General features: G+C 40.6%; 1 protein-coding gene across 1 annotated transcript; it reads right to left on the bottom strand.

The window, feature by feature from the left end:
- Window positions 1–1398: 1398 nt before the first annotated feature.
- On the bottom strand, window positions 1399–11235 carry tmem129 (transmembrane protein 129, E3 ubiquitin protein ligase). The gene is made up of 7 exons (XM_023266620.3): window positions 10958–11235; window positions 10554–10612; window positions 7708–7965; window positions 3647–3807; window positions 2685–2844; window positions 2490–2562; window positions 1399–2411 (listed from the first exon to the last, which is right to left on the bottom strand). Exons 1-7 carry the CDS (start codon window positions 11160–11162, stop codon window positions 2227–2229), a joined length of 1101 nt encoding a protein of 366 aa, XP_023122388.1. The 5' UTR covers window positions 11163–11235; the 3' UTR covers window positions 1399–2226.
- Between the last annotated feature and the right edge of the window lie 689 nt (window positions 11236–11924).

Here is an 11924-nt window from a genome sequence, read left to right on the forward strand (position 1 = left end):
TAAACCATGCCAAATGGTATGCAAAAATGAAAGATTCTTCTTTAAGAAAGGTCAGTGTCTATACCTGCTGATGAGACTCGCATCATTTGGTGTGAGCAGGCCGCTGCTCCTCAGCAGTGGCCTGCTCACCACAATGTCATAAAATGTCCTCACCACTGTGGTGGTATCGACGGCCTTCTATACGGTGGTGTGCTGGGGAGGGGGCTGCTCTGAGCGTGATAAGAACAGACTCAACAGACTGATTAAAAGAGCCAGCTGTCTGTGGCTCTGGACTCCATTGAGCAGGTGGGAGAGAGGAGGGCTCTGGCAAACTGTCTACTATCATACGAAATACCTCCCACCCTCTGCATCAGACTGTGAACTCCATAAGAAGCACCTTCAGCAACACTGTTACACCCTAAGTGTAAAAAGAAGCGTTTCCGCAGGTCCTTTACTCCGACACTTGTCAGACTTTACAATGCCACCTTATAAAACTGGTCTACCTCTATTACTGCTGCACTTTTTTCCCTTACATATGCATACCACTTATGTGCAATAACTGTTTCAGCCTCATCCTCCTGTAAATAGTCTTCTTAAAAAAAAAAATCATCTTCTGTGTATATAATGTTCTCTGTGTTTTTGCACTGTGTGTTTGTAATTTATTCTTGTACTGCCTTTATACTTTTTCTTCTTTGGAGCTGCTGTAACGGTGAACTTTCCCCACCGTGGGATCAATAAAGTTAAATCATTATGATCACCTGCTTAATATGTTGTCAGTCATTCACATGCCACTAAAATAAGACTGACTTGCAGAGCTTTGGGCTCAACGAGACCTCTCAAGAAGCCTTGTGGTAACAGGCAAATAGACATGAATCGGAGATACTTTAAATCCTGTAATGGGTGATTTGGAGCTACATTGGATGACTGGTACCAGCTCCTCCTTGCTGGTTCATGGTTTGTCCCTCCTTAGACTACTTGCTGGTAGGTAACCACCACTGCTGACCAGGAGCACCCTACAACCCTTGCTGTTTTGTAAATGCTGCAATCCAATCATCATGTGAACATAAAGATTTAACTCTTGCCAAAGTAGCTCAGATGGCTGTATTGAGAAACCAGTTCAGCATAGTTGGGCTTTCTTTGAATGCGTAGGCTAAAAACTAAACCCCAGTCAGAGATGACAGGTATCACGAAGGTGGTTTTCAACTTTCTTTGTTAACTCAGGTTTTCTGCTTCAAACTCTGCTTGTTCACACAAAAGGGGCATTTAACATGTCATTTAACCCTTCTTCTGCACAAAATGAAATGATCATGTGCAGCTGCTTCCGTCAACAGGTTGGAGAACAATGAGGAATATAAGAAATTTATGATGGTAAAAAGCTGCTACTGCAAATGATGAAAGACAGGAATGCTGGTAGAAAACTGTTAAACATAGCGTAAAGTATTTATTTTACTGATCAATGCAGTTGATCATTTCTAACTGACAGCTGGACATTAGAGCTGTTAAATTTTAAACTTTGTAATCAAACATTCCTATTCAAACATGATATTGTCTTGAAGTGTATTTAGGTCTGAAACTGCCCCCTAATGCAGGAATTCACTTTAATTTGTGGCCAAATCAAAGTGAAATTAATGGTACTGATTAAATAGTTTCTCTAATAAATACCAGTAGAATAATCAGTGTTCTAATCTGTATTAGCAGCAGTGCATTTTACTGCTGATAACACCTTAATTGTAACACCTCAATTATGCATAACTTCAATCCATAACACAATTTAAATTAAGGAGTTTGTCATATTTTCCCCTCTGTATGGTTGCCATGGACAAGGAAATTAGCTATCAAGACCAAAACTGTTTTGTGTAGCAGGCTGTAAACATGTTTATTTCTGCTGTAAAGTTAGGCATTGTAAGATGGGGTCTATAGGGACTCGGTTGCTTTTGAAGCCAGTCTCAAATGGTCAGCCAAGGAACTGCACATTTGACACTTTGTGTTGGCTTTGTTTTTGAACCTGAGAGTAACACACCAAGCAAAAAATTCTCCAAAACTTCAGTGACACTTGGTTTGAACTCGATTTAAGTTCAAACCAATATTGTTTACACTTAAAGAACAGAAAAAGCATGTACATAACTAAGTTCAGCCTAGTGTCCTGTGAATTCCTGCTGCCGAGGTCTGTTGCTGAACATTGCATAAAAACATACCTCCACATTAGGAAAATACCAGTTTGGAGCTGTCATTTTTGCTTGTGTCTTGTCACTGGACCAAAGAGATGTCCAGTATGCAGAATTTGGCTCTACAGGTAGGGCAGGGGACTCGGCTGGACAACCACGTCTCAGGTCTTTGCTGGTCTTGGCGGCTGGCAAACCATCGACCCAGACATGACAGACACCACATGGGTCTGCAGAAACACTGCTGGCACTCTGACTCATTATCAGTCCCTGTAGCACATAGCAGTCACAAAGACACAGTTACATCATTACATATACACACACATGAACATGAACACAGATTCTTACCTGCTGTAGGGCAGAGTCTGACAACCTTGGTGTTTGCTGGAATCTGCATACACCCAATACAGGGATCCACTTCCTATGTGCAGAGATGATATCCTTTTGTAAATTTCAATTTTACACTTGAATTGTGAATTCAATTGTAAAATTTTATGCTGAGCTTTACATAACGCCATCTGCATTAACGGCTACATATAGTACCTGTCCAGTGGGGAGTGTATACGGCTGATTGAGGTCCACTTGGGCTTTGAATGTTTCCAGGAAAAGCTCACTAATTGTTTGGTGGATTACAACATTGGGAGAGTTTCTGATGGGAGCTCGGAGCTTCTCCCTGAGCTCAGCATACTCTGTAGAGTTAAGCCTGAAAACAGTTGAAAAAAGATTGGATTTAAATGGATGTGCAATTTTCACTTCATTATTTTTCCTGAGATATTTGTGTGTAATTTTACAATAACTGAATGCCTGAGTTATGTCCAAAAACGTGTTTTTTTAGGTCACAGTGGCCTTGATCTTTGACCAACAAAGTCAGTTCATCCGTGATCAAGGTGAATTTGTGTTAACTTTGCAGTAATTCTCTACAGACTTTCAATAACCAACATACATATGGACAGACATACGTACAGATGGATTTACATCTGTACATATGCAAATGATCTTCTGATTGAGGTCCACCTGAGACTTCAATCAGCCTAAGTAGGTAAATGACCTTCTTAGGCTGCTAAGAAGGTCATTTACTGACCTAGGAATTGTAGTTGCTAGGCTAGGAATGCCAGTTGGCAGCCCAGCTGGCACTCCTTGGATTGCAAGTGGCTAGCCTGAGAATGCTAGTTGTTAGTCTTGGAATTCCATTCCAATGCTAGTAATTTTACTAGCATTGGATTTGCAATTGCAATTGCAGTTGTTATCTCAGGAATGCAAGTGGTTAGCCTGGGAATGCTAGTGACCAGCTCAAGAAGGCCAAATACTAGCAGAGGAATGCTAGTTGCTACTTTAGGCTTGGTACTAACCAGGCCTGGAGATGCAAAGGACTAGCCTGGGAATGACTTGTTCTTTATGAATGCAAATAAACAGCCAAAGAGACTGGAGGCTAAAAACCCACTCCCTCACACGCACGCACGCACACACGCACGCACGCACGCACGCACACAAACACACACACCTACTTGATATTGAATGGTCTGACAGCAGGGTTAATGCTGTCCACTCTCAGGGTCAAGATCTCTGTGGGAGAGGCAGAGTCGGGACTCAGCTGATGCTGTCTGGAGTCTGTCACTGTCACATGGCATTCACTTTGCAAGGCCATGTAGATGTGATAGGTGGTCACCTAGTAGCAGACAAAGATGGTCAGACAGGGTTGATGATGATATTTTTAAAAAAAATGTTTTTCTTCCCGTAGTGGTTAGCACTTTCGCCTTGCAGCAAGAAGGTCCCTGGTTCGCGTCCCGGCTTTCCCGGGATCTTTCTGCATGGAGTTTGCATGTTCTCCCTGTGCATGCGTGGGTTTTCTCCGGGTACTCCGGCTTCCTCCCACAGTCCAAAAATATGCTGAGGTTAATTGATTACTCTAAATTGCCCGTAGGTGTGAATGTGAGTGTGCTTGTTTGTCTATATATGTAGCCCTGCGACAGACTGGCGACCTGTCTAGGGTGTCCCCTGCCTTCGCCCGAGTCAGCTGGGATAGGCTCCAGCCGCCCCCGCGACCCTAGTGAGGATTAAGCGGTGTATAGATAATGGATGGATGGATGGATGTTTTTCTTCCTTTTCTTTTGACCATATTTTCAAATACTTTAAAAAGTAAGAAGCAGGACACAACCTGAAGAAGATAAAACAGTTGAAAATGTTTCGTAAGGTTTACTGAACAACAGTTTACATTTAACAGAGGTGGGTACAGTAGCCAAAAATTGTATTCGACTAAGAGTAACGTTACTTCAAAATAATATCACTCAAGTAGAAGTAAAAAGTAGTCATCCAAAAAATGACTCAAGTAAGAGTAAAAAAGTATTTGGTGAAAAGACTACTCAAGTACCGAGTATCTGTTTGATTGTAATAACCGATTTATTTTTTTGTAATGATGTGATCAGACAGACAAAAATGTAAAATAATGTGCAAATTCTGGTATTGCCAAATAATAAAATAAAAAAAATAGCAAAAATAAATAACATCTTTACAAAATGACAAGTTAGGGCACAAGAAACACAAATTTCCAAACCTCAGTTTTTCACAACATAAAGCTTTTGAAACAAATACCTGTAGTAAGGTAACATTTTTAGTGTTTGAACAGTGCAAACTACTTCCAGTGACAAGATATACTGTATTTCATTTCCCTCCAAATGGCATGTCCTCAGTAGATAGAAAATAACATTACAACTAGGGCCGGACCCGAATATCCGAATACTCGGTGGTTGTGGTGGTATCCGAATATTAATTTAGAGATCCGAATATTCGGACCCCCCGACCCCACCCCACCCCCCGCTGTATCACGTGGACCTACCAACTCTGACATCACGCTCCACTTCGCCTGTGTTAGTGAACAGAAGACAAAAGCGGAAGACGGAGATATCCATGCTAATGGTATGCTAATGTTGTCGGACTCCGAAGCAAGATCAAATTTCTCGAAAATGCCCCCATTTTTTTCATTCCCCGTCTGCTACGTGTGTAGAGTTTGTGCCGCTATGCCACCACGGTTCGTATGTGGTTATGTGACTGCAGGATGACATCTGGTGAAACAGAGTCACGTGATTATTGTTGCTTCGTCTGATTGGTGAAACACAGTCATGTGGTAGATCCACTGGGGAATCTCTCCGGCAAAATAAAGCAAATCTTATGTGGTTACTAAAAAAGTAACAAGTGGAGTGTAGCCCAGTGTAACGGAGTAAGAGTAGCGTTTCTTTTTCACAAGTCTACTCAAGTAAAAGCAAAAAGTATGGCAGAGTAAAGCTACTCTCAGAAGTACATTTTTTTCAAAAAGTTACTCAAGTAAATGTAACGGAGTAAATGTAACTCGTTACTACCCACCTCTGGTTATTACCCACCTCTGACATTTAAATATTTTATTGTCTTGAACTGCAGCTCATTCTGTTCTGCTCTGTATCTGTGCTCTTAAGGCTAAAGACTTGTAAATTAGCGTCGTCATTACATCAACTACATGGTTGCTGCACTAATTATTTAGAGGCAATGCAGCAAACTGTAAACACAACAGAGCAATTATGGTAAATGGTCTGCACTTTTACTATGAATTTCTACCTTGTTCAAAGCGCTTTACAATGTTTCCCGTTCACCCATTTACAATGGTGGCAGAGCTGCCATGCAAACATGCTTGCGTGCCATAGGGAGCAACTTCAACATGCAGAGGACAGAGGGATCGGCCTGCTAACCTTACGATAACGTTGGACAAAAGGCCGCATCACCTGAGCCTCAGCCGCCCAATTTATAAGGAGTTGCTTTAGCTACAATAAATGTAAGTTCAATATTCACTCTCCTCAGAATTCATGCATCAAACTGATGAGGAGATGATTAAACTCTCAGAGAGTGCAGAGTGAGAAGAGTTCTTCTGTGAGAATTCTCTGTGGATTTATTAGCAGGGCCACAACATTACATTCAGTAATATGAACTGTTGCAAGACTGATGTAGCTTTAATAGGACCCGCTCTCCTTGGATACATTTTTTCCTGACCTTTCTAAAGAAAGGCCATTGTCTTTTTCTATGTACTTCAGGATTACGTCCCAGATTTGTTTCAATTTGAAGTGTACAATAAGTTTTTTTTTTTGTTTTTTTTACAAAAAAGGAATTTACTATTTACTAAGAGCGTATAATACAACTCTGAGTAATTCTATTTATTGAGTAAGTATAAAGTTAGGCAGGGTCTGGGTTAGCTTTAAGGAAGCAAAATGTAAGCTCTTCCACTAGGGGTAATCTGTTGTCGTAGATGACTTGGGACATCTACAGAATCTTAAGCGTTTCCAGGTAACCAAACCATCATAGCGGTACAGTTGGATGATTTGTAGGTGCTTTTGTGACAATCTGTAAATCAGAAAACTGTAGCTCTTTGTGCTCAAAGTTCCCACAGTCTTTTCTTGGCAGTCTCCTCCTGGCATTTTTTTAAAATGAAAAAGATGCATATTTGCAGTTATTTATATTTATATTATAAGAAGACTACCTTAAAGGACAATCTTCTGTTATTTTTCTGACTTAAAAATTAATAGAAAGAGTGAAGCACTCTTGGCCGCTACACAATAATGGTAACGTATACATTACGATTGTCCTGTATGTGCATATATATATTTGCACATGTTATGGCTGAGACACTTCAAAAACAAACTAATTTCATAACTTGATCAAAATACAGTAATACTCAGATTCTACAGAAAAGGATTAAAACTTGTGGTCATGGAGTTCCATCATGTATCCCCAAATGAATATTAGATGTTTCTTTTAAATAATTAGTTGTTACTTCAGTATCTCTAGTCCATAAATGATTAAATTAAGTATAGGAGTCATAGCATTTAATTTTGTCATGTGAGGCCATGTCTTACGATTTTCCACAGCAAATTGTGTTTCCTCCTCTAACATGAAAAAAACTTTAGGGATCCTTAACATACTAAATACAGTTGTCGATTGTTAATGGGTTTATTTTCACTTAGCAGTAAATATTATACTTAATCCAAACAGTGAAACGGGTTGCGTGGGAAAAAAAAGTTGTGCTTGCCTTTGGACTGAAGAACTGCTGTCAGTCTAGTGAGATTTACTGGAGACTGGAGGCACATCACTGAAATCACTTATTAATCTTAGACGACAGAATGCTTTTGCTTCGTGACACTAGAGAAAAGTTTGATCACATATGTATGTACAAACAGCTAAACAGCATTATTTTGACTGAGTATCACATGTGGGGAAATCCACTCCAAAGCTGTGCAGAATTCAGAGAGGGTGGAGGCTTGGGAATGTATTCTATTAAGTCTCAAATCTTAAAAGCACACAGTAAATTGTGGACAATAGGAGCACAGTTAGACAGTTAGCCAACTTCACAGATATGTGGGGGAACTGTAAATGATTTGCTGTAGTGTTGGACAGAGTGCAACATTGTAGTTGCTGATTTTTGGCTCAAAATTTGTTCTTCACAAATCATTTAAAGTGTGCATACATCTGTGACACAAGCCCATTTTTTTTTCTTTGTAAGCTGTGCTGAATATGTAAACACACAGAAGAAAGTTTTTATTTAACTCACCTTCAACACCCAGCTGTCAGTTACAATAACTCTGGCTCCTGGCGCCCCTGTAGCAAACTTATCTATGCGTCTAAATTCAGTGTTGATACTGGTTGCCACAGAGCCCCAGCTGGAGTGAGGGGACTGTACATGAGCCTGCAGGGCCTGGCTAATTGGATGATTGTGCCAGTGACAGCGGGACCAGTAAATGACGAGCGTCCAGCTGGCCAACTGCAGGCAGAGAGAGAGGAGGAGAAATGTTCTCCAGCTTTCACTCACCTGTTGAAACAACACAATAACAGAGCTGAGATATATACCAACATTTAACGTCCCTCACTGGTCATTGATTTAACCCCTAACAACTTATCTCTGTCAGAGTGAGAAATTTATGTCTTTTTTTCCATGAAAACAATCCCTGCTTTAAAATGGATTTGAAAGGATTGGTTCCTTAGATTTGTTACAGAGGGACCCTGGAAGTTTGACTGTGTTTTTGAGAGTGTTGTTAGTACACTAAAGTTTCAAGTTGGAAATGCTTAGCTATGGCATTGACTGCTTATAGAGTAGATGATGCATCTTCTAGCATATGGCACACTTGATACATGTTAACAAGATAGAAATCAGGATTTCACTAGAGGGTCAGTAACTACTGTCTACCAGGTTATCAGGAATAGATACATTTTAACTTTGCATTACTGAGAAGACTCAAACACATTGTGCATGCCTGTAGTCTTGTCTAGCACCGGAGATGAATCACTCAATCTGAACTGATGCCAGTCCAAATTTAGTTTTTTCACAACTAACCACAAACTGTGGTGGACAGATGTTTCATAAGAGGAGGACAAATTATACTGTAGCTTTGGGTTTCCTTGGAAAATTTGTTGAGGTTTCTGTACAGTTAAGACACTACTGACAACTAGTGCACCTCCTTCATGACATGAAGTTGAAAATCTGTCTATGGGTGCCAGAGGAAATATGATAGTAAGTCTTTACAGTGAAAACACAAAGTTTGTGAAAGAATTTCACACGTTTGTAGTCTGTGTTTGAACACATAAAAATGCTTGCGAGAAACAGAGAAAACATCTAATGCTTTGAGTTCACCTGGATCCACTGACATCGACAGTGTGAAGTTGATATGAGGGTCATACTGCCTCAAATATTACAAAAATGTTCATGCCTATATTTGTTCATGACAAATATAATATAGTCATCTTATATTTCTCTAGTTTTTTTTGTTGTTGTTGTGCATACATGTACATATTTGTAAAAAGTGTAGTAGTTTTAACATGTTTGCATTCTTTTCTTCATGCCAGTCTGTCGGACAATGTTTGAATTTCCATAACTTGAGAAATAATGAAGCTCGTTGATATTTACATATGGTCCTTAATGATTACAACACTGCTTAGATAGAATAATACAAACCAATTATATTATGGTGCAAATTTGGGAAATGAAATGTCCATTTTTTAAATTATTATTATTATTATTATTATTATTATTGTTACAATATTCCACCAACCACAAAACATTTACTTGTCACTATAAAGGGCAATTTTTTCTCATGATTGGCACCAACAGGAACTGTGGAGTATGTTGCCACTCACAGGCATACTTTATGAGAAAAAAAAAAATTGAAAATGTATTTATGTCCTATATTGAACATGCACTGAACAGGTATGATGATGACGATACTGCTCTAATAGTGGTCTCAATTGGAATAATATTGGTACAGGCCAAAAGAAATTTTTTAAACTCATAGTCCTTCAAATAATTTAATGAAAAGTGATTCCACAGGCCATCACCATGTTTATTATTTATATGCCAGACATATATATTTTAACTTACTTTGGATTTCTTTATCAAGATTTGTTTTAATTCATTATAACTTGCTAGCAAAGAGTGAGTCACATACAAACTGTGTTGGAAAAATTGGTAGCAATAACACATGGTGTACTAATGTAGCATTAAATTCCTGTTTTAAAGTAGTTCATGCCCAATTATTTGTGGAAAATGTGTTTCCCAGTTCACTGCCTCTTACTGCATATTGTGGATGTTTTTTCCTGGATATTCCAAAAGATGCTGATGTCATGCAATGTGGGTGTTTGTCCGTATCTGTCTTTAGGCAAAATGGTTTCAGCAGAGGAAGTTCTAAGAGCAGGTTTTGTTGCAGATGAACTTATTTGTGATTAATCTTGCCACAACGTGAGACAACAAATTGAAATGGTGAGTACCAACTATTTACATCAAAGGCATACCTTGAGCATTGTACACATATGTACTGTATGATGTATGACGGGGGGCAGCCCTGGCTGGAGTCCAACACCCACAGAAAAAGTGTCTGACTTTGTGCCAAGTATACGGACACAACTCTCACTTTGGTTGTACTGGGACTGAATGGCTCGTATCAGCGAGCCCGGTACCCCATACTCCCGCAGTACCCCCCACAGAGTCCCGTGGTGGACATGGTCATAGGCCTTCTCCAAATCCACCAACCACATGTAAACTGGCAGGTTGAACTTCCATGCTCCCCTTAGCAGCTCCGCAAGGGTAAAGAGCTGGTCCACTGTTCCACGACCAGGACAGAATCCGCATTGCTCCTCCTGAATCTGAGGTTCGATAATCGGAGTCTCACTTCCAGCACCCCAGAGTAAACTTTTCCGGGGAGGCTGAGAAGTGTGATACCCCAGTACACAGTCTCCGGTCCCCCTATCAACCCCCTACCATGCCATACCCCCATATGTTCTATCAAAGCAGGGTTGTACCATTGAAGACCATATGCACATATCAGCGAGCTTACAGAATTTCAGTAACTGAGCTATGCCAAGTTATGGCACTTCAAACATTGTCCAGAGAGAGAGAGATAGGCTGACCTGGTGAATGTATCCCAGGTTTTTTTCTGGAGCAGCGATACACATTCCCATGTAGTAACCTGGAGAGAAGAAAACAACAGGGACATTAGCTAAACACACCGAGCCATGCTAGACACAGCTTAATCTAATATACTTTCCTAGGGCAGAATGACTAACCCTAAATGGTCACAAACCTCTAGAGAGACACGTTTATACAATAAACTAGCATAATAAGAAATACATTACACATTCTAACAAAAGAGGCAATGTTGGATTATTCAACGTAATAGCTACTGCTGATAAGCAGTAGTAGCTACACACACACACACACACACACACACACACACACACACACACACACACACACACACGCACACGGGTACAGTTGCAGTGTAGTCAGTTGATGTTTGTGTTTTGGGGTTGACCTAGTGGAAGTGCGGAGTGAACCAGGACGGTAACGCTGCTCCTCTTTACGTGGTACTGGATGAACCCCACATCCTCGCTGCCCAGCCAGGACGAAAACAGATTCTGGATGGTCAAACCGGCCGAGCGGAACTCGTTAGGGGTAAACACGAAGCAGAGAGAGAATACGATGTAGGCCAAAGTAAAAGACAACTCTGGGCTCTCCATACTTTATCACGGTTCACGGAAACGTCTCGGTGTGTTGATGGATCCCCTTCCTCCTCCTCCCCTTCCTCCTCCCCTTCCTCCTCCCCTTCCTCCTCCCCTTCCTCCTCCCTCCTCCTCCTCCTCCTCCTCCTCCTCCTCTCTCTTCTTCTTCTTCTTCTTCTTCTTCTTCTTCTTCTTCTTCTTCTTCTTCTTTTCTTCTTCTTCTTCATGTTGGCGGATTGGGGTTGCCACCATTCGACGCGCTATCGCCACCAACTGCTGACTTCCATGTTTGTAAATCTTTGGTATTAATGTTACACACACGAAGACAAAGGCGTGCGGACGTTTGTGTAACCGGGTGGCTTTATTCCGTACAACACAGAAAACGAACGTTTTTCGCAAAACAATGGCGTCTCCGTCGTCACTTCCTCTGATACAGCTTCCGTTTTTTCTGAGCTTCTTGGGAAATCAGCCTTTCTCATGCGCCACTACTGCCATCCTCTGGTGGAAATCGGCATAGCACCAGAAACAACTCAACCAATACAGGTGAATGCCACACAATATGAACAACAAAAATACAAATTACAACACCAATAAAAGGAAAAGTTGTTGGGGGGGTATCCTCCCTTCACCATCAAATAGTCCTGGGCACCACATTAAGCGTGCTTTATAGACAAGTACAGACGTTGTCTGAAACGTAATTTCTGAAATCTGTGTACAGATTCTATTGAAGTCCATGGGTTCAATGTTCGAGTTTATTCATTAACAGCTATCTTCTTCTGC

The sequence above is a fragment of the Amphiprion ocellaris genome, chromosome 13, assembly GCF_022539595.1.
Source record: "Amphiprion ocellaris isolate individual 3 ecotype Okinawa chromosome 13, ASM2253959v1, whole genome shotgun sequence".
In the NCBI taxonomy this organism is placed as follows: Eukaryota; Metazoa; Chordata; class Actinopteri; family Pomacentridae; genus Amphiprion; species Amphiprion ocellaris.

Bases quoted from the DNA above. Each gene is read 5' to 3' on its own strand.
- tmem129 (XM_023266620.3), bottom strand. From the start codon at position 11,162: ATGGAGAGCCCAGAGTTGTCTTTTACTTTGGCCTACATCGTATTCTCT. The intron at 10,613-10,957 runs GTCAACCCCAAA...TCTTCTCTCCAG, and splicing joins TCACTCCGCACTTCCACTAG to GTTACTACATGGGAATGTGT. The intron at 2,412-2,489 runs GTAAGAATCTGT...TATGTGCTACAG, and splicing joins CAGACTCTGCCCTACAGCAG to GGACTGATAATGAGTCAGAG.